The sequence below is a fragment of the Dysidea avara genome, chromosome 8 (genome assembly GCF_963678975.1).
Source record: "Dysidea avara chromosome 8, odDysAvar1.4, whole genome shotgun sequence".
Classification (NCBI taxonomy): Eukaryota; Metazoa; Porifera; class Demospongiae; order Dictyoceratida; family Dysideidae; genus Dysidea; species Dysidea avara.
The window spans coordinates 22,010,023-22,032,500 of record NC_089279.1 but is presented as its reverse complement, the minus strand read 5'-3'; the positions used below and the strand labels follow the sequence as shown (position 1 = coordinate 22,032,500).

Genomic DNA, 22,478 nt, shown 5'->3' with positions numbered 1-22,478 from the left:
AATGAATGTCTGTGCACACCCCCAACACCTTTTATAGTCACGATTAAAGGAGCTTAATCATGCGTGCGCTTAATTGGAATAATTAATAGTAAAGGCGCTTGCACCAGAGTACGGCAATGGCGTTTGGCGGTATCCCGCAAGATGATGAAGGTGGATGGGTAAAGTTTATTGTATTTGAAGATGAAGCAAAGAACCTAGATAAGTTTTTAAGCTCACACAATCCGTCTGACCCGTCCTGGAATAAGTGCGTAATTTTTCGTATACTATTATTTTTATTTAAAAGTTGTGCCCAGATTTGCGGGTACTTTTTTCATGCAAATGTATAGTGTAGCTTCACTCATGGCAGATAAAAACGTATGAACCTTCAAATGGGGCTGCATATGTTGTGTGTGAAAAAGGTATCTTGCAAATTTGGTCACACCATATTTATCTCTTTCTGTGTTAAATGGTCATATAGCTACATATCTGTAGCTTTGTATTGGTTTAATCCCCACCGCTTCCTTTCTATTTGTGTGGGTGGGAAAAGAAAGGGTCTAATGTCCAACAAATTTTGTTTGCTCTTTGGGATAGGTGATAGGCTGCAGCATACAGGCTTGTTTACAGCACACTATATACGGTACAACAAGAAAGTTTGACTAAAGGAAAAATTTTTGAATCCACAATTCATCAATATTGATGAATTAAATATGGTTGAAAAATAAATCATAGATCTAAACACATAGTTTTAGAAGGCACTTAATGGACATTAAAATTCGACAAATTTAACTGATTTGCTTTTTTTCCATATAGTTTGTATAATGTTCTCACAAGTCAACAAGACTTTGCCAGTGTAGCCCATCACCAAACAAAAGCAAAAAAAAAAAGAATCATTTTTAAGGATAAAAGATTTATAGTGGAACCTGTGTTAACAGTTACCTGAATTAAGTGGTCACATTTGTGTAACAGCCATGGACATGAGGTCACGTATTTTACCTATACGACCAAGCGGTAGTTTGCCAATGAATCACCGTACACACATTATTTAAATTCTCATGTATAGTTGTTGCTGTTATACAAAGAGCAGTTATCATTTATCAGCCAACTGCAACTAACACGCTATCCCTTTCAATGAATATTATATACAATCTAGCTGTGGAACTTTAAATTCCACCACTATTCAATGCTCAAAAACGATAAGCCCTTATTTTCAAAATAAATTGTGGCACTACTCTACTATTGAGTATTGAAGGTGCGGCATTTAACCAAGGAAATACGGTGTACCAGTATAGCTTGTGATATAACATGCACCAAACTTATTTTCCTAGATAAAAATCCAAGTAACAGTGTCTTTAATCTGTATCTTGGCTTGTTTGCACCCGTAATACTTACAGTGTTTTTAATTGTGCAGAAAAGAGCTAAAGTTTTTATTAAGCACATAGCTTAATTAATAGCTTAATTAAGAGTAAATATTATTTACTCTTAATTGGCTTAATATTGGCTCATGCAAACTCACTTAAAAATTGTGCTCAGAGGTTCATGACCATTGTTGCTTGTGATGTTGTTTGTGCATCTGTTTTCCAGTTTGTTCTTTTTTATCATGTCCAAATTTGAACAGTGTCAATTCCTATGCCTCTATGTATGTCAGTGCACAATGGTGTTGTTATATTGTTGCAGAAAGAATGCACCGTGGGTAACTGTGTCCAATCCTTATGCAAAGACAAGAGGAGAGAGTGACCTCTTCAGGGCTTTCCAGTTGTGGGAAGATTTAAAAAGGAGCACATTGAATGTTACAGCTGAGAGAGTAAAAGGTAATGAATACGCATGCGTATGTGTGTGTGTAACAGGTGGCTGGATGCGACTTTGGGCACCCACACTGAGGATGGTGCAACTTCTAGGCTATGGATTACCAGCAGGATTTGACTGTCTTTACTCTTAGTACTGCAGTATATAAGCGGTCAATGGTTGTGTGTGTCCATCAAAGCAGTTTTAACTAATTAATGTTATTCCCTAAATAAATGCATTAATTCAACAAGGAAATGACAAATCATCAGGATATCACTTTATGCATCAATCTCAAAATTAAATCATAACCTGCGGTTGTGTAATATGTACTCTTCTTCAGCAACCTGAATTGCTATATGGTATGGTCATTATATAATTCATATTAATCATATAGTGATCATAGTACAATTCAAGATGATACATGTACTATGTATAGTGCCTATACTATCTACCAACCTCAGATTATGACTAGATTTTGAGATTGATGTTTTAATTAGTGCTACATGTTAATTACTGGAAATTCCTTATTGGCAGACTTGTCAGTGCCAATAGTGGTCTACCATGATCTCACCCAGGAATAGGAAGAGGAAATGTCCATGTCTATAGTACATGCTGTGTTTATTGCTCTATTTCCTGGTATTTCCTGGTATTTCCTATAGTGGCATGTATACATCATACATCTTGTATCCTGCTCTAATATAGCTTCTACTCTGAATCTAGATCATTGTAGTATGGTTGTCACATATAGAGTGACTTGTCTGTGTGTGATGTTAAATCTGATAATTTTAGAGATTGCTAAGGAGACAAATCTCACTGTTGGGAAGTGGATGATATTTCGTCGCAGGAGTATGATTGATGAGACTTGGAAGACAATAGCAGAGGCTACAGTGGCAGGAAAACTGGGATGCTCTTCTAAGGTTCCATTTTGTGGATACTATATATGGTTTTGGAACCTCTCAAAATAAATAAAAAATACCAGAACAAGTGTTTTTTGGGGGTGTATCCATTCACTGGACTGGACTACTGGACTGGACTGGACTACTGGACTAGTATATTTTTGGTTTTTGCACATTCTGTGGTTAAAATTTATTGAGTCTCACAAGTCAAGGGTCCTGAGGGAACCTACAGCCCACTACTAAATGCTGAATATGAGCAGTAGAGTATGCGATAACTGTCTTTTAATATTTTCGCTGTGATTTATTATGTCCTACAACACTTATTCCCTACCCTGGTGTACAGTAATGCTGTAGGAAATGTATATCAGCAATAATTAACCAGCGATCAACTTGCCAGTTGACAATATCCTTCAAGATATCCTTAGTGTGAGCTCAGGAATTGAGCTAGCATGGACGGACTTGTTTTCAGTGCCACAGGACGCAATGCTTATAATTAAGCACACGCTGAAAAATTTTCTAATTAGTAAGCCTTTCTCCAGAAGCAAAGATCTTGCCACGCAAGACTGTACTATATATAGCTTGCTCCTTGAGCTCACACTAAGGATATCTTGTCAACTGGCGAGTTGATCGCTGGTTAACTATTGCTGATATACATTCCCTACAGCATTACTATACACCAGGGTAAGGAATAAGTGTTGTAGGACATAATAAATCACAGCGAAATTATTAAGACAGTTATTGCATACTCTACTGTTCATATTCAGCATTTAGTAGTGGGCTGTAGGTTCCCTCAGGACCCTTGGCTTGCGAGACTCAATAAATTTTAACCACAGAATGTGCAAAAACCAAAAATATGCCAGTCCAGTAGTCCAGTCCAGTGAATGGATACACCCGTTTTTTGGTCTCAATGGGTCTGATAACATCTAAGAGATAAAACCTCTAAAACATTGAGGGAGGTAGTCTCATGCCCAGATAATTTCTCTTCTTTTTGTGGTGCTGTGAAGTAAAAGGGTCTGAAGGACTACTTAGCATTTTTTTGCAGCTGGATCTACGGGATTGTTGATTGGTGCTAATAAATAGCAAAGGCCAGTTAATGAAGCAAGAGTGGGGATAATAGCACATGTGCTGAATGGATTCAGAGTTTAAAGGCTTATCCCACCATTATCATTTTGTCCAAAAGTGCATGCAATAATGCCATATAGTTCACCAGATCGTTTTTCTTCCCGCTCCCACACAAAAGAAGAAAAGGTGGTCTGGTGACAAGGCTAATAGAGACGTTCCACTGTATGCATCTATATCACAATAACCTGTACTCAACATGGGTCTCATTTTCAACCTAAAGATTATTCCTTTATTATCATCATGTATTCCATCTAAAATTTCTAAGCAATTACGAGGATATGTAACAAAGTGTTTGGGCAGTGGAACTCTATCAACAAAACAACACCCAAAGGAACAGAGCTGTGACCTGGCCAAGTGATTATTGGCTCTTGGTCAATTAACCAGTTAATTGGTTTAACGCCAACAGTGTTTTCATCAATCATATTTGACTTAAAAATGTGACTTTGTAATGAACAAACAAACAAACAAACAAACAATGAATAGTCTTTAGTGCATCCTTTATTACCAAAAATGTAAGCAATTTGTAGTCATGTGATCCGACCAATTAATTGGCTATTGCATACATAGATAATTACTATTAATCACCCTCAGGAATAACTGATTGATTAACAGAGTAATGCAGAACCGATTCACAGGGACAATCACAAACATTCTAATAAGAACAAAAGAACCATCATTAGTGATGAAAAGATGTACAAAACAAGTATATGAGTTCTCGGGCAGCATGCGACCACAAAATACAAAGTGACCCTTGTAGAGTACCACACTGTGGGCATAGCAAAGTAAAAACTAAATTACAAAATGAAAAAAAAAAACGGGAAGCAATAAAACCCGGAATACGGAACAGCGGAATAACGGAATAAGCGAAAATTACATTCTTAATATTTTACTACTATATATACAGTCTATAGCATTTATACAATACTCACCTCGTAGCAACTCCACAGAGAATCACTAAGGCGATCCTCAGGGCGATCTTTAAATAGAACTAGCACAAAACTAACCACTCTAGAATAATCTAACTAAGCTAAAATACTTTCTAATACACTTTACTACAAAATCGCTACAACACTATAAGTTCTTTCTGCTATAGCTACTTATACCAGCCATCACACACGAGTAACTGCCCGAATTTATTAGAATCAAGCTGCACAAAGTGATGTCAGCTAAATACAGCACCAAGAGTTCATAATATATATGCTAAGGAGAGTATCCTACTCTCATATACCCCTGTAGAAAGGCGTATCGTGAAGTTATGATGTAACACTTCTGAGTTCGCCCGTTTTTCTTTGTATAATTAATGATGTCATTAGTTGAACATGGTATCGATTGAACGTATGCCTACCAACGTCGCTAGCAACCAAATTAACTCCAGCTCTAAGCTTTTCTCACCCAACTACAATCGTTCCTTCATGGGTTAAGAACGCTTCGTAGGAGTTTCTTACTAGGCCATTCGCGAATACAGCTATCCTGAGCGTCACAAGTGTGAACGGTGCTAATGATTCTTGCACTTTTACGGCTTCCTGTACGTCACAAACCACAACATCTTGTCGTTACGTCATAACTTCACGATACGCCTTTCTACAGGGGTATATGAGAGTAGGATACTCTCCTTAGTATATATATTATGAACTCTTGACAGCACTTAACCTTTTGAATTTACATTAAGCTTGTTTGGCGATGGATAACTAACAGGTTAGCCAAAGTAGATTATTTCAGAGAAGATTTCTTAGGATGGAATGTTGTCACTAATAAATTCGGGCAGTTACTCGTGTGTGATGGCTGGTATAAGTAGCTATAGCAGAAAGAACTTATAGTGTTGTAGCGATTTTGTAGTAAAGTGTATTAGAAAGTATTTTAGCTTAGTTAGATTATTCTAGAGTGGTTAGTTTTGTGCTAGTTCTATTTAAAGATCGCCCTGAGGATCGCCTTAGTGATTCTCTGTGGAATTGCTATGAGGTGAGTACTGTATAAATGCTATAGACTGTATATAATATTAGGAATGTAATTTTCGCTTATTCTGTTATTCCGCTGTTCCGTTATTCCGTATTCCGGGTTTTATTGCTTCCCAAAAATAACTAATGTGCAGTTGATGCACCACTCTTTACAGTTTCTTGCCTGAAATATTCTGAGATACTCACTCTAGGTTGCTACTGCATATCAAAGTGATACTGGCAGCAAGAACAAGAAGGCTGACATGCACTTGATTTGTGTTTACACAGATGACTACTCGGATAAAGAAGAAGTGATGAGAGTAGAAAGAGAATTAAGATCTCTGGGGGTAGCTGATGTCCTAAACTACAAGCCTGATATTTACACTCATTTTGACATTTACGCCAAAAATCCTTACAAGATCAAAGTGTCATTATACACTACCAAAAGTGTTGGCTCAATGGCAAGTTAAGTGTACAAAAAACTAGGAACATTTACGGAGTTTTATATTAAGAGTGTTCATATTGTATACATTGTACTTGTTCAATATGCAAGTTCATTCATAACATCTGCATGGTGCATTATTTAGTTTTTGTAATCGTCTAACATATAAAACTGCAATGCTTCTTATCTTGCACACAACTTTTTTCAGTGACCAGCAAAACTCGGAGAGTGTACAGAAAGGTTACGGTTAAACAACCAGCCTTGTTGTATGGTTAAAACAATCAGCCAAAAGTAGCCTTCCATTGATTAGTTTTTACACGAGTCTCATTTCAGTTTTCATAATATACAAAGGTTTACAGAATGTTTGCAACAAAACCGTAAAAGGCACCAACTGTAATATACATGTACTTTTTCATTTCTGTGTCCTTGTAATAAATGTAATAAGTAACCCAAACCTCCTAATTTTGAAAAATTGTAGTGTCCATAGTTAGGTAACAAATAGAACTATACTGTATTCTACTTAATATGATTTACTTACTGTACTTTACTAATTATAATTTACCTATACTGTACTTAGGCCACTAGCACTGGCTGCTAGTGGACCCTCAGCATCAAGAGTTCATACAAACATTATGAACTCTTCTCAGCATGGATTTCTTTCCTTTGTGGTTGCAGTTGTACTATTTTATTGCATTGTACCCATGCTGTAAAGCCTAATAAATAAATAAAATGTGATCCATCAACTTTGAAAGTGCCCAAATTATGTTGGTAGGTCATGTTTGTGATGATATCCTGTATTGCAAAGATTCCGCAATTCTCTGTATGAACAACATTATAAGATGTGACTAAAAAGAGGAATGGGAAATTAGGAAATGGAATATTTCTCAGGGGAGGATCCAGGAGCTGGCAAAGGGAGGGGCACAAACTGGGTAAATTGTAGGTGGTTGGGGAGAGCCATGCATATTCTCTAGTTCAGTGCTGCATTTTTGAAGCAGCAAACAATCATCTCTTAGTAGTGTCTCACCGTTGATTTTTGCAATTTTGGCCTTTTCAGATGGTTGTGAAGTCTTAAAAGCTGTTTAAAAGGCTCCGAATGTCTTACACAACATGATAATTACTTTTAGAGGTGCTTAGTATGCACGAAAGTTCTGGGTGACTATTTTACAGCTAGTTTGATTTTGGTTTCAGGTAAATTTGTAATAAATTCTAGTAAAATGTGCATATTTTCATGAGTTGATAAACTGATCTTGGCCTGACATAAAGTTTAGTAGCTATTTTAATCAGAAGCATGGCTGGCTTCTCCACTAAAAGGTGGGGAGAAAGGGGGGGGGAGCATTTGCCCCAAATGCCCAATCCTGGATCCGCCATTGTTTCTCTATAGTGTGTTTTTGTCATATTGGCGGTATTGCTATAGGAATACTATAGTGTGATTACTCTACCCAGTGTCACACTTTCTCCTGTCACTGCTGCTAACACTGGTATATTGTATGTATGATGTGATTGGACATGACATTACCACTCAGATGTAGTGGTTGGTGAAGTAGTAGTAGAACAATGAGTCACCAAGGGAATCTCTTACACTGCGGTATCATGATCACAAATTCATAACATGCACTATACTTTCGACTATACTACATACATTGCGAGGTGTAATACTATAAGTCACCTAGCTAGCCCAGTCATGATAGCACCGGTAGCATAGAGAGCTGATCATGAACATATATTGGTAGTAGATTGGTGCCTAATTGACATCACATCAGGACTGAGGAGGCATGCGTCATTAGTGGCTACTTGAATTATTCTTGATGAGTCATAATCTGAATTCTCTGATTAGTGCTGAATTTCAAACAAAAGAATTCTTGTTTCAGTGATACAGTAGTTGGCTGCTGTTGAAAGGAGAACTGGTGACACTGCCGGGGTAAAGCCGTGATATGGCATAATTAATCACAGCAGGAGGTGCACAAATACTGATGGGCCATTTTAAGCGGGTAATCTACTGATCCATGCCGGAAGAAAGAAGCCGAGTTTGCACGTTACCTGAGAATACTTGTCACTTGAAGATTGATTTAATTTGATTTGATTTATATATTATGTATTTAACCTCAGCTCGGAGCAATCGCCGGGCTACAGCGCCGTTCTTCCTTGCCCGGAGGGACACATTACAATACATAGATAATACACACAAAACTAAACAAATATTCAAATACACAAGAGCTCAGTCTTGTTCATTGTCACAGCAAAGTCGCACTGACTGTGGTAACGCCTCGGGTAACGCCAAGTCTCGACTATTTTTATTATTACAGTATTAGCACTTTACAGTGACCAGCATAGGCGGCGGAAAGGGGGGTGGGGGGCTGAAGCCCCCCCCTTGGTCTGCTGAGGGGGGGCTTAGCCCCCCCTCAGAATGATATCACACCGAAATTATCTTTCTTGGAGTGGGGCTGAAAACCGTGATAAAAATCGAGATACTCTAATAGAGCAGTCACTCTAATAAAGTATTCAGTGTGTAGCGAGCTATGTAAGGATTTTTATGTAGTTTATCAGCTAGAAATGGTAGCTGGTGAGGTGGAAAGCTCTTGTCAGTTGGTTGCGACCTTTTTTTTTTTTTTTTGGTCTCACCTTACCAAACTATAGAAATAAGTCTGGGTCAGCCCAGCCCCCCCTCATATCAACTACTTGCTCCGCCGCTGGTGACCAGCACTGAAGGTCTGACAGCAACATGTGCTGCAGCCTTAGGATAGACTCTTTCCAAAAGTACGTCATTGCTATGGCAACACCTTTCCGCCATTTTGAATGGGGCCACGGTAAATAATCTCGATTGCGCTCCATTGAAATCTGGTGTTAGCAGCAGCTTGAACAGAGCCGTATTGTTGAGGAACAACCCATCAATACCTTTGGGGTGGCAGAATTAGTGTTTCTGGTTAAAGGCAGCTGGTTATCATGGCTGAACAAGGCATGAGACATCGACAGCAGTCAACAACAGTAATTGCTTTGTCAGAGGTGTTGTCAGCCCATACAATCAAGTTTGCATGATCAGCTGCCACTACAGTCACTATTATCAGTACAAGAGTCAGTGAGGAGTATAAATGGTTAATATAATTCACTTGGGTCTTCAGCTTATAGCTACTGTTTCAGCTAGTTACTGATATACAAGTAGCTACCATAGCATAGATAGTCTATGGTATACTATCTATGACCATAGACATAGTAATGTGGTTATTGAACATATAGTCAAAATGCAAAATTTTAATTCACACTCATTTCAGAAGTATTATAAGGGGTGTGCAACAACAGTTTCAGAATCAACAAACTTTGGTTTCTTATTATACAGTACTTTTAACAATTGTTTGTTTTTGTTTTTTTTTATTATTATTGATTAGCAAAACCCATTGGGTAAATCACTAATGTACAAAAACAAAATTTTAGTGTCTGCATTTTGCAAACGGTTCTTGAAAGTAAGTCTATATTGTCAAGATCTTCCATATCTAAATTGTTCCAGTCTGGTATTGATCTTGGTAAGAAAGAGTTACTATATCGATTTGTTCTGGCATACAACTGTAATAGCTTTTTATCTGCTTTACCAGTTAGGCACTGGAGGCAAAGCCTGTACGAGGTGTTTACCATGAGACAGGGAACCTAGACGAAAATTGTTGACTAATGTGAAACGGGACAAATACATAGAAGGCGTTTTAAAAAATCTATCCCTAGCCTGACTTTGATCTGCAGGCCACTCAGATACTGGCCAAGCGCCACACTCCACTGGACAATTGTTGAAGCGGAAGTACAACCTATTACAATGGTACCAATCACCTAAAAAATGTTTGCCAGTACTCCCATTTGTATATACACACATTTAAACTCTCAACAAATTAGGATACCCCTCTACTAAGGATACCTTTCCATAGTCCATTTGTATTCTATTCAGTTCATCCCAAGGTGTTCATGCGATCACACCTAGTGCTTCATATGAAAAGAATTGTGGTCAATGAGATCCAAGTATTTTCACTGTATAGTACAACATTCACATGTGACTGCTAGATACATGTCAGATTAAAATGTGTGCTATACAACTATCAAATACTACACTTTACAAATCTGCTATAAGTATATAATGTTGGTCATACTGACTCATGCAAGCTCCCTGATTATCAACAGTAAGTCATATTATCAAAGAATATAATACCAGTGGAGTGTTTTCTCATCAAAATGTTTTTAAGGTCTATATGGTACTGTATCAAGGATGACATCACTGGATATCTCTTTGGATTAAACTTAACACTGAGTAACATAATTATATGGTTAGAATTTGTGCAATGCAGGTATCCATTCTGAGAGAGAAAAAATATCTAAACTGTTCAGTCTAATCGGACTTTATGTCTGTAGCACTAGTAACTGAGTCTAGTTAGTCAACCACCACTGTACTGGAAGATACATACTAACGTATGAAACTTTCACAAACATATAGACATTCTTATTTCCATAGATTACCAATTCTCTGGAATGCCATGCCTATCCTTAACTTGGATCTAACGTTTCCTCTGCTAAAATCAAAACTAAAAACTTTTCTCTGGGATCATTTTATAACTAACTTCGAAGATAACAACAATTGCTCATTACACTATCTCTGTCCTTGCTCAAGATGCCACCAGTCACGTCCACCCTCCTCAAACCTGAACTACTTGTAGAATCTGTATGTATGTGTGTATATAAGTAAGTAAGTAGGTAAATAAGTAATGTAATGTAATGTACTTTCGCGGCTGTTGGTACATGCTACCAACAGACCTTTGGTGTGTTTACACCATAAAGCAATAATAATATAGCTATTACTGTATGTATAACGATGTCACATAAGGTGATCATGCCACATTATATAAGCTACATACATGGAAAAGTGATTACCAGTTCTGTATGTGTTCTTACAAATGCACAGTTAACCACTGCACACTAGTTACAATGCCTTAGTTACTTAACAAGCCATATTATCTGAAATGATGTACCCACTATACTGTTTGCTGAGGCAGCAGTTTCACCTCAAATGATGTTGTCTTTGTCTCAGAAATTCAGTTTACAGCACAACTCAGCATCTGTCTTATCAGGAGCTCGGGACTTTGTGAGCTCCCGGTCTCCGTCCCTATCCTTTAATAGTGAGATCAGATGGGTTGCACTGAATTGAACTGCCAGATTGAAACTTCACAAAATGTAGTATCTACGGTCTGTACATTCCACTCCTTGTCCTTACTCACAATGATTGTCACGAGTAACAATTTATGCTCACAACAAAGCCATGGAGAGTGGAAATTTGACTGAAATTATACTTGCGAGAATCCGAGAATCATGGCCATCGTCTTAAATTTCGTCAGAAGCATCTGTGGTTTCCTTTTCCTACTTCTTTTCTTTAAAATACACGAAACAATTTCACTGCAAAGACTGAATACGCCGGAGAATACGCCATGCGCATGGCATAGTAGCCCCATTCAAAATGGCGGCCGAAAGTGGGCGTGGTTTTGGAAAGAGTCTAATAACCAGAGACAATTACAATTTTTTTCAAATCCCAGTGAAAATGTCAGGCAACCTAAAGCATTACCTGACACTGATATGCTGTTGTTTTACACAATTCATCATAATAGGGAAATCCTTACAATACATTGACAGAATAGAGTGACTCAACCTAAAATAATAATACAATCGGGAGTTTGTAAAAGGCGGAATAAGGAATAACGGAATAGCGGAATAACTCGAGTCACAACGAATGGGCGTTTTATATCAATATGGCAATACAATCATTGTTGTCAAATTGTTTTGTTATTATTGACAATGCTTCACTAAAAAAACTCTACAACTTTCTTCTATTTTGATCTGACATTTTGTCAGGCAGGTTCCACTATGGTCGGCCATGCATGATATTTGCCTGACAAATGACCTATGTCAGGCAGTAATAATTGACTCTGCTAATAACCTACAAGGACTTAGACCTAGTGACTTGACTTTACTGACTGAATAAGGTGTAACAGAAAAGGGGCCAAAGTAAGGAAAAAAAATCCCTCCAACCCCAGGATTCGAACTGCAAGTCACCCAATGTCAATACCAAAGAGGGCTTTAGCTAAGTAGTTAGTGTCATTATAAGTAGTTAGCGAGGTAGTTAGTGTAGTGTAGCTAAAGTATTTGTAGCTTTTGTTGTTCTACTAAATGTTGGAAGTGTTTGCCTTGTTTAAATAGTGAAACATACTGTCAAGTGAGTTACTATGACGCCGTGAGTGTGATTGTGGGTTTACCTCGTTGGTACACCCTACGTCTATGGTTATAGCTATTGGGAGACGCCTTATCGGTGTTAATTATGGCCGTTGATAATGGCCCGCAAGAGGAGCAGGGGGGATTGATGAAGTTACTTGCATATGAAGATGAACAAAATAACCTAGATAACAAACCTTCTGATCCTTCTTGGAACACGTGAGTCTATTATCTATGGTTATATAGCTCGGGTTATAGCTATTGGGAGACGCCTTATCGGTGTTAATTATGGCCGTTGATAATGGCCCGCAAGAGGAGCAGGGGGGATTGATGAAGTTACTTGCATATGAAGATGAACAAAATAACCTAGATAACAAACCTTCTGATCCTTCTTGGAACACGTGAGTCTGATCATAGACTCACGCTTTACTTTGCTGCTTTGATTTCCTGTCTGTTTAAAGTACTAAATGAATGATTTTTATTCTGACCGATTACGTTGTCACTCAAGGGTCGAGTTAGTTTCGCCCCAAGTGGTCTAGGTCTGGGGCGAGACTACCGGAAGTTTGAAGTAAGGACGTCAGCAAGTTTAAAAATAAGAGATTGCATCATCACGCAAACCTAAGCCTCTTGTAGTAATATTTGTGTTGAAGGTACACCACGCTATGGAGATTACCTGTACCAAAGTGGTAGTTTCTAGCTACTCTGGTTTTTATGATAGCTTAGTTTGACAAGTGTAACCTGTGTAACGCGATTTTGCTTGAAAAACTTCGTGAATTTCAACTTTGATGGGCTGTAACTCCTAAACTGCTTAATGAAATAGTTTAATATTTGTGTTGAAGATACACCAGGCTATGGTGGTTACCTGTACTAAAGTGGTAGTTTCTATAGCTACTCTGGTTTTCACACCAGCTCAGTTTGATTGAAACAGTGCAGCATGCATTGAAATTTCCTTGAAGCTTGAAACTGCCTGAGGCAGTGCTACAAGATAGTTTCAGCTTAGTTAAGGACTGATTTGCTTTTCTGGCATGTTTTCTAGCAAATTATAAGATCATTACAGTATGATTGGTGGTGTTGCTGGCTGTATGTCAGTAATTCATGAAGTTACTCCGGCCATACATCATTTTTGACACAGCCAGATGCTTTGTGCCATATCTCCGTAATGTTTGTCGAATCGCTCATAATTTGGTATACATAGAATACATAAGTTATGAACACGAACTCAAAATATTCACTGACTTACCTCCATTTACCTTGGTGAAAATTCTAGAGCTGACATACAGGGGGGTTTGGATGGTTATAGTAAAAAGTAGAATTTCAGGGGGTGCAACCTCCAGACGCCGTAGGCTTTAAAATGATGCTAAAAACATGAAAAATGCAGAAACTACAATGCAAAACCTTTCCCTAAAACTTAGCTTTCAACAGAAGTGGCCAGTGCCTTCCCCCTCCCCTTAAAATCACTCAGCCTTTTTTTCCTTCTTGATTATAAAGTATGTTTGTACTTAGTAAATTTACTCTAAACCAGCACTAATCATAAATGAAACCTGCATTATCTGCAAATTAAATGATGCCTGATACTTGGTTATTATTCATGCTATTGTAGATTGGTTTCCTATAGTATTCAGAAATTTACTATTGAAATTACCGCTATAGCAATAATTGCATTGATACCTTTCACGATAATCTTATCAGCCCTCATATAGGCTTTGCCTCCAGTAACTGGTAAAGCAGATAAAAACAAACAAACATCGGTTATCTTAATTATCGCACAGCCCTAACTGCATGAGCTACACAAAATGGTAAGTTAGTCCCCATTCTTTTTCATTGGGTACTTTTGGGGTTCAAATATCATGAAAATTGAGATAATGAGTAGGCATTATCGAGATGCCAGAAATTTTATTATTGTACAACCCTATGCACAGTACAGGATTTTTTTCCAACTTCCGTGGATTATACCGTAGATTATACCATTGAGGTTTCATCTATTATATGTGGTTTTGTCCCAGGCTGGAGGTAATATTTTTCCCAAAACCTTCTTCCTTAAATAATGTAGGCAATACGGAGTACCCATACAAAACTATGTGACTATCTGTGTTTTGCACCTGACGTTTGTAATGCCAATCATACTGCCTGGATACAGCTTGAACGCTTTATACCAATATGTTAAGTAGATTGTTTCTTGGAGGGTGATTGGCCTTCTAGTCTGGTCAGTGGTTCATGGTATGCTATTCTGTGCTCGCTTCAGTTTTTTATCGTGGTGGACTAATTTTATAAACACATGTTTTGCTTACTGGGGAGACAAAGACATAACTACTGCTATGAAATATAAGGTTTGGCTATTTGTCATACAAGTGTGAAAGATTAAATGAGAGGTGGGTAGTGTTGTTAAAAGTAAAATACTTTTACAGTTCATTAGAATCACTTAGTCCTCAAGAAATCTTGTACATGATAAGCAGTTATAACACAAAGACACACTGTAGTACTGGTCTTTCTATATTTTACTCCACCATTATGTACATCACTGACTGTTGAACAGCTCTGTCTTTAATTTAGCGGAGTGGCCGGTTGAGGAGCCAGCTAACATTCACTGTCATGACTTGTCAAGTAGTGATTCCTTATTTTTGGGAGCAGAATTAAACTTTTATTTTCATCTTTAATGTTATTGTTAATACTGTAGTACTCTTCTTCTCTGTGTTCTGCAAATAAATAGTAAACTAAGCGCATCTAGCTGTAGCTATTGCTCTGGTTGCAGGTACCCACCCATCGAATGATTATTTTTGCGGTTGCCATAGTAACTTCAGGATGAGTGTTCAGCCATTTTTCGTTACTCTTTCACCCCATACTCATTTCATGGATATAAAGGTATATACATTAAACCATGACAATGTATAATCTATATAAGTTAGGTGCCGTGACCTACGTACGGGAACTAAGCGACTTAGTAACCCCTCAGGCCCTTAGTAGCACCCTCGCTGTGCTTGGGATGCTACAACTGGGTTACTAATTTACTTGGTTGCCTTGGTCTTGGTGTCTAACGATTATTTAGTTCAACATTTTTGCCTTTAGTAGGATAGAGGGCACTGACACAGCTCCTGCTGAATAATGGAATTTTAGATTGGCATTGTTAGCTAATGCATGTTTTTAAATTGCAAAATTCCTACAGTTTCTGAGGCCTAGCTCAGAAATTCCATTGTACACTACAACCATACTACAATATTATTTGCCAGTTAAATATAAATAGCATATTAAAACTAAGCCCAAACTACAATATATGTAGAAAGCAAAAAAGACCATCTGACCATCTACCATTCCAATGATTTTCTCGCCAGCTGATAAACATATCAAAGCAGTTTTTGTGCCAAACAAAGGGCTCATCATCTAAGAATACTTAACTGGAACAAATACTAATACTCGACGAGTACTCGTTAAGGATTTGGTACTAGGGTAGTAAAATTGGTATTAGAGTACTTGTTAAGATCATGTGACCCAGCTCACATGATGTATTTGTCACCAGGGAGTGACACAAAGAAGGCTGTAGAGTTTGATTGGCATAATTTTTTTGTCAGGGACACTAACATCAGTACTTTAATACAGTGTGTGTATCATTGTTGTTACTTGAAAAGCTGTAAACTGTTAAAGGTTGGTACAAACATGTCAAATGGGTATGACTACATGCAACTAGTATTCGTGAGTACTCGATCATTAACTCTCGAGAGTACTCGAATAATAAAAAACCATGATCGTTTCAGCCCTATGAAGCTTCCAAATGCCATCATAGGGTGTAGACCTGGAATTCTTTCTGCAAACCGGAAGTAAACACCTACATGTGCCATTCAATTTATGCATATGCCTTTATAAAAAAGCATTGTATCCTTAGCTTAGTGGTTGGTGCACACGTCTGACAAGTATGAGCCAGTTGATGACAGTTCCTCTTGTTTTTCGTTGTGCTACTTTTTTTGGTACAACCTTTTTCCCATTTCTGAACCTTTTTTTTATACAAGTTTCTTGATGTATATAGCTACCTACCTGTTTACATTTTCTTTCATATTTACAATCCATAACAATGAATTTTCTGCTAATACAGGGTGTAGGCAACATGTAAGAGCATAGGGAGCATTACTGGTAGTGTAGTTATTGTTATGTTTGCTAACATACATAGCTGGAAATACATGTGCTGCAGGATACCATAAGTGTTTACAGATTCTGTGTTTATAGCCTACAGAATAGACATTTTTTCAGTATTACACTGTAATATAAGCTATATACTTTGGTAAGAAATACATGTGTTTTCAATCATTGTTTCAGTATTAGCATACAGTATTTAGCCTTTTTCCACTAAGTTAAATTTACTGAAATAAGAAACTAGAAAGTCTTGCACATAGGGCAGGTAAAAGGTAATCTCTTGTTTCACTACTTTTTATTGCATAGATCCCTACTTCATTTTTTAAATTAACGATTTTAAAAAAAGGCAAGTTTGATATAGATTATATATATATATATATATATATATAAACATTATTATATGCTATTGTGTATTGTTCTGTTAGGAAAAACAGAAGCTGGTTATTTGTACACAGCTCGATTTCAAGTATAAAATTACATAGTGATAATGGATCAGATTATGCAAAAGCACAACAATTGTGGAAAGATTTGAAACCTACACAAATCACAGTTGAACGAATAAAAGATGATTTACATATTTCACGTAACTGATGTCCCAGTTTCAACAAGTCCCTAGTTTGCTAGGGTGTTCCCTCCTCCAACCACTTTTATTACTCTAATAGAACTGTCACATTTTCATATCTTTTATAAAAACTACAGTATCTACTTAAATTATCTGTAAAATCACTATTTCTGAGCTTCTAAAAATTCCTGTGGTATGGCATACTCCCATATTTTCAGAATAACATCCATGCATGTCTGTTGTATGCTTAATATTCATTGCCAAAGTTTGCCTCTGTACTCTTGAGTCTGCCAGATATTATAATATGTCTGTGGAACATATAAACACACACAACCAAATTGTGTTCCCAACATGTGATGTATGTGTAAGCATGCTTATGTGTGTAGGGATTGCTAAAGAAACAAATATCACTGTTGGAAAGTGGATGCTGTTTAGAACTAGAGATAAAGTTGACGACACTTGGGAAATGATAAAAAAGGCTACAATTACCAAAACGTTGGGGTGTTCTGCTAAGGTTGTTTTCGTACAAGTTTTCCTTACAAAACAACGAAAAAAAGCAAGTTACAGTATGTATTTATATTTACATTTTGTAAAAATAAAAATTGAATGTGGAGCTATGTAGCTTGTTTAGGCTGGTTTCCATATAGCCGCAAACCGCCTGTGCACTGCCTGCGATTACTACCAGGGCCTTGACGGGGACACTTTAACGAATATAGAAACATACCTTGCCGGAATTGCAGCAACTGTGCCGCAGCCACCGTAAAAATTGAGAGAGGTTCAATCTTCCCGGCTCTTCCGGCATTGCAACAGGACAATTTGTTAATGGAAACAAACACCATAGGCAGACGGCGGCAATGTTCAACACGAAGAAGCCAAGCATGGTGCCTACAAGTATACTATGTTTGTAAAGTGTCACTAAAACACCTGTAACATGCTCTATTGTAACAAATTAAGGCATACCTTTGCTGCCAGCGTCGTTTCCAAGGTTCCCTAAACTTATAAAATACAGAAAAATACAGATGTGTAGCAAACTGTAGCTACAGTCGCAGGCTAACTGCAGCAATAATGCTTCGGTTAGCCTACTGTAGACACTCTGACTCAGGCAATAATGCAGGCAGTTTGCGGCTATATAGATTTATCCCTTATCAATGATGTCATTGTTTTCTATAGGTTTCTACTGCATACCAAAGTGACAATAACAAAAGAAACAAGAATTCTGAAAATCCTGTGCATTTGATTTGTGTTTACACAGAAAATTATACTGACATTGAAGATGTCATTCGGGTGGAAAGGGAACTCCGATCTTTAGGGATAAGTGAAGTTTTATTCTACAAACCTGATATTTATACCCACTTGAATATTTATGCCAACAATCCCTATCACATAAATGCATCAGTATACACTAGCACAGGTATGATCTGGATATGTGCTTCTTTATTGTGCATCAACTGAGGAAACAGTTGATTTATATCACCTTGGTTGTAATTTTGTAGGAATGTCCATGGAATTAGAGGTCCTTGAGTTGCTAGCAGTTTATACTCGTAATGCTATTAAGGATATTCAAATTAAGAACTACTTTGGTTAGTGTTTTTACAGTATGTAGCCTCAAAGAGTCTATTTAATTTTAATTAGGTCGTAAAGTTGCCATAGATGCAGTGATGTGTATAAGCAAACGAACTGATGGAACACAATCAACTGATGCAACAGACAACGAAATAAGGTATGAACACTTCTGTTTACATGATTTCTAATTGTCCCAATCTTAGTAAAGTGCAACATACGTATAATCAGATGTTCATAGAACTGGTTGAGTGTAAATCTGCCATCAAAAGTTAAATAAGTTAGGCCGTCACTATTCAATGGACTGAACTACTGGACTGACATATTTTTGGTTTTTGTACAATTTATGGTTGGATTTGTTGAGTCTTGCTAGTTAAGAACCCTTAGAGAACCTGCAGTCCACTACTATACACTGCGAGCTGTGGAATATGCAGAAACTGCCTTTAAAGGATTACAGAACTATTTATTGTGTTCTACAGCACTTACTCCTTACCTTGGTTTATAGTATTGCTGCACGGAGAGGTAATCAACTTGCCAGATGATGATTAGTCTGGCACCACCTCCCCTTTGCTAAAAGTGAGGGTCTGGTGAAATACAAATCACATATCAGTTCAAAGGAATCAGCTTGTGTAACTGCTGATTATGTCAGATGATTGCCCTACAATTGAAAAGAGAAAGCATTGCATTGCCAAGATGATTTGTATGTGAACATCATTGGCATGCATTAATTGGCTAGCACGGAATTTCTATAGAACTGATATGGGATCTGTATACGTTTTGCCAAGAGACAGGCTGCTGTGCTAGACTAGTTGACAATATCCTTCAAGGTATCCTGAGAGTGAACTTTAAGGATGCCATACAATCTATCCATCTTGAAACAATCTAATTTAGTTCATTACACAACTGAAGAACTAATTCACCTACCATAGCTACTTGCATACACTAGCTGGCTATTGTACATGTCTGAACTTATTAAAATTGCACTTTACAGGCTCACAGCTCTTTCGCTAGTTATTGCTATCAGCCTATCACATTCCCTTTAGCACATATGACTGCTACTTATGTACATGGATCAGCGTTGAAACCGGGTCACTACTGCTGACCCGGATGACCCACTGACCCGGATAGCAATCCGGGTCAGACCCGGATGTGACCCGGATTGACCCGGATTAAATCAAGCCGAGGCGCGCGATAAGAGCTATGTTTCGGGTATTCTTGAGCGAGCGAGACTACGTATTTAGCGTTCGATTCATGTTGAGTAAACGAGTAGTTATGTGATAACTACGCCGGTAAGTTTATAATTTAAAATCAGTCAGTGGGTTTGGTTCCACGTAGTCACTGTGAGTTTACAGACAGCAATTGGGTGTGGCTTCGTACATACTTAGTATTGCATTTTCCCAATATAATAAAATGGGTGTGGCTAACAAAGTACTTATCCTGCTGCAAGACTAGACCTAGACTATATACAACTCATACAATAATCGATTAGTGGGCGTGGCTCAACATAAGCTTGCACACAGCAACGGACACAGTTACATGCTACAGACTGCACTTACTAATAAATGGGCGTGGCTGAGCGTATGTAACGCGATAAGTGGGCGTGGCTCACGAAAGAGCTACGCGACTAGCGTTTATAGGTTCCACGTCGTTAAACGATCAATTTAGTTTCTCACGTGATCCAATCCGGGTTAGACCCGGATAATTTGTAAACCGGGTCAGACCCGGATGACCCGACCCGGTTCAACGCTGACATGGATAAGGAGTATATAATCATACTTGTATATAGCAGTTGTTAGCAACTGTTGCCCCTTGTATGCTACACTGTAGAACTACAAGTACTTCCTTTTTTCATGCACAAATGAGCATGATTAGCTAGTGTTTGTTTGTTTATAGAATGTCTATATTTGTAGGGAGGATAGAATAAAAAATGGCATAAAGAAAATCTTAAAGAGCAGACAAGGAGCAACTCAACAAAGAATTGATTCATTTTTTCAACCAGCTACACCTAAACCTGTAGCAGGAGTTAAAAGAAAGGTATCTATATGTACAAAATAGAATTGATAGGGATGTGACATACTACAAAATGGCTATAGTTGCACTTCATGTGTTTTAGGATTAAGTCTGTAGTCTCCACATGAATTTTATACTTACAGGTACACAGAAAAATTTGGAATTTTCAACTAGAGTGTAGGGACTATAAAACATCAATAAAAAGAAGCGTTATATCCCTACTGTGCATTTCCATTATGGTATCTGGAGCAAAGTAGGGATATAACACTTCTTATTGTTTTACTATGATTTAATATTGTGCACTAATCCAGCTTGTTTCAGTACTTTTTATTGATATGTTATGGTCCCTATTCTAGTTGAAAATTCCATTTTTTTCTGTGTACTTGTTTGTTAACATTTTTTGTAAATAATTATTATGACTAGAGAACCCACGCATACCGTATCCGAAATAGCACCGCGTGCCCCAATTATCGTCTGAAAAGTGAAGTATCCATTACGCTTCGTTGTCGGCTATGTTCAACCCGTTACACAGCAGTACAAATCAAGAACTGTTTCAAAAGCACCTCTGCTATCAAACTAGCCACTATGAAAAATACTTACGATTAAGGGAAGTCATCACGTGCTATCATCAAATCGACACTTTTCACTGTCAGCAAAGATGAATGGGAGACAAAGAAGGATGCCAGTAAGTCCATGAAGAATGCATTGTATGTACTGCAGTTTGCCAAAAGGCACCTGTCGGGCCAAAGTGACGTCGAACAGTGAAAAAATCAAGCCTGTAGCCTTAGCCGTTATCGAGTTACGCTTGTTTGAAGGCATCAGTCAGTCAGTCAGTTACTTACTTACTCAGTCAGTCAGTAGAAAATTCCGTTAAATAAATTATTTTTTAAATTCCCTAGCAACTTGTTGAAAGCGTTTCAGGTCGATCTGAAAGCTTGTTTGGGCTTTAAGTTTTACCTAACCAATACTGCCTCATCATCATCAGGGGAAATTGAAGCTGTTTTTTGGGTGATTTTATTTTGTGGGCCATGCCTACTCTTTGTGGTCCCTACTATACAGTACTATCATACTGTATGATAGATACTGTACTTATTGGGTATACGTGTCATGTTGGTAGCAAACTGATGTTTCAGAAGAACAGCAAAGAAAACTACCAAGACAGCAGTGAAGGAGACTGGCAACTATTTAATGTAGAGAAGATTTCACACAGTTTATACGGGCTATTATTTTTACATTTAACATAAAAGTCTGTACCTTGTTATTTTTTAGCAGATAATATGTTAAAGTTAACTAATAAAGTCACAGGCTTTTGAACAATAACAGCATAGCATCACCTTCGATAAGAGGAGGCACAACCTGTCGGTCACCTCTGATGGAGTCAGTGCATGGATTGTGCCATCATCATTATCAGGCAGTATATAGCTATGCCAGAAGTGTTAAACACTGTCTATTTGTGTAAGAACTGACACAGTATATCTGAGTGTGACAATTGTAATACATCTTGTACTGCAGGTCTTATATCTTAGAAAGTCTGGCCAGTTAGTGTAGTTATGTCAGATGCAGTTTCCATCACCAGTTGTTGGTACAAACTGTTCTATTGGATCACTTGTGTAGTTCCGTTTCTTCCTAGGGTAGCTATATGCATACAGCTATTTCATGTGATTTGCATTTACATCTTGGATGGTTAATCTGTGCTTCACCTTGCCATAATGTGCTCCATTGGAGAGGTGTATGTTCTATTGGTCTCAGAGAAGTTGAATGCAAATACATCAGAGAATTATTTCCCTCTAAACTGTATCTAGTTGCAGAATAAATCACAGAGGATGGAAGTGTAGGTTGTGTGA

The 22,478-nt window shown here is 37.7% G+C and overlaps 2 protein-coding genes across 2 annotated transcripts; both read left to right on the top strand.

The window, feature by feature from the left end:
* Nucleotides 1-77: 77 nt before the first annotated feature.
* LOC136263786 (UPF0696 protein C11orf68 homolog) lies at nt 78-6,366 on the top strand. The gene is made up of 4 exons (XM_066058414.1): nt 78-244; nt 1,654-1,787; nt 2,551-2,678; nt 5,926-6,366. The coding sequence occupies exons 1-4, from the start codon at nt 117-119 to the stop codon at nt 6,181-6,183; spliced, it is 648 nt and encodes a 215-aa protein (XP_065914486.1). The 5' UTR covers nt 78-116; the 3' UTR covers nt 6,184-6,366.
* Nucleotides 6,367-12,647: 6,281 nt separating this feature from the next.
* Nucleotides 12,648-21,927, top strand: LOC136263785 (uncharacterized). The gene is made up of 7 exons (XM_066058413.1): nt 12,648-12,784; nt 17,451-17,620; nt 18,235-18,475; nt 18,558-18,644; nt 18,697-18,784; nt 20,535-20,658; nt 21,752-21,927. Exons 2-7 carry the CDS (start codon nt 17,489-17,491, stop codon nt 21,800-21,802), a joined length of 723 nt encoding a protein of 240 aa, XP_065914485.1. The 5' UTR covers nt 12,648-12,784; nt 17,451-17,488; the 3' UTR covers nt 21,803-21,927.
* Nucleotides 21,928-22,478: the final 551 nt, after the last annotated feature.

Coding starts and splice junctions, on each gene's coding strand:
- LOC136263786 (XM_066058414.1), top strand. CDS start 117: ATGGCGTTTGGCGGTATCCCGCAAGATGATGAAGGTGGATGGGTAAAG. Junction 245..1,653: donor TCTGACCCGTCCTGGAATAA/GTGCGTAATTTT, acceptor ATATTGTTGCAG/AAAGAATGCACCGTGGGTAA. Junction 1,788..2,550: donor TACAGCTGAGAGAGTAAAAG/GTAATGAATACG, acceptor TGATAATTTTAG/AGATTGCTAAGGAGACAAAT.
- LOC136263785 (XM_066058413.1), top strand. CDS start 17,489: ATGCTGTTTAGAACTAGAGATAAAGTTGACGACACTTGGGAAATGATA. Junction 18,785..20,534: donor GCAACAGACAACGAAATAAG/GTATGAACACTT, acceptor CTATATTTGTAG/GGAGGATAGAATAAAAAATG. Junction 20,659..21,751: donor TAGCAGGAGTTAAAAGAAAG/GTATCTATATGT, acceptor TCATGTTGGTAG/CAAACTGATGTTTCAGAAGA.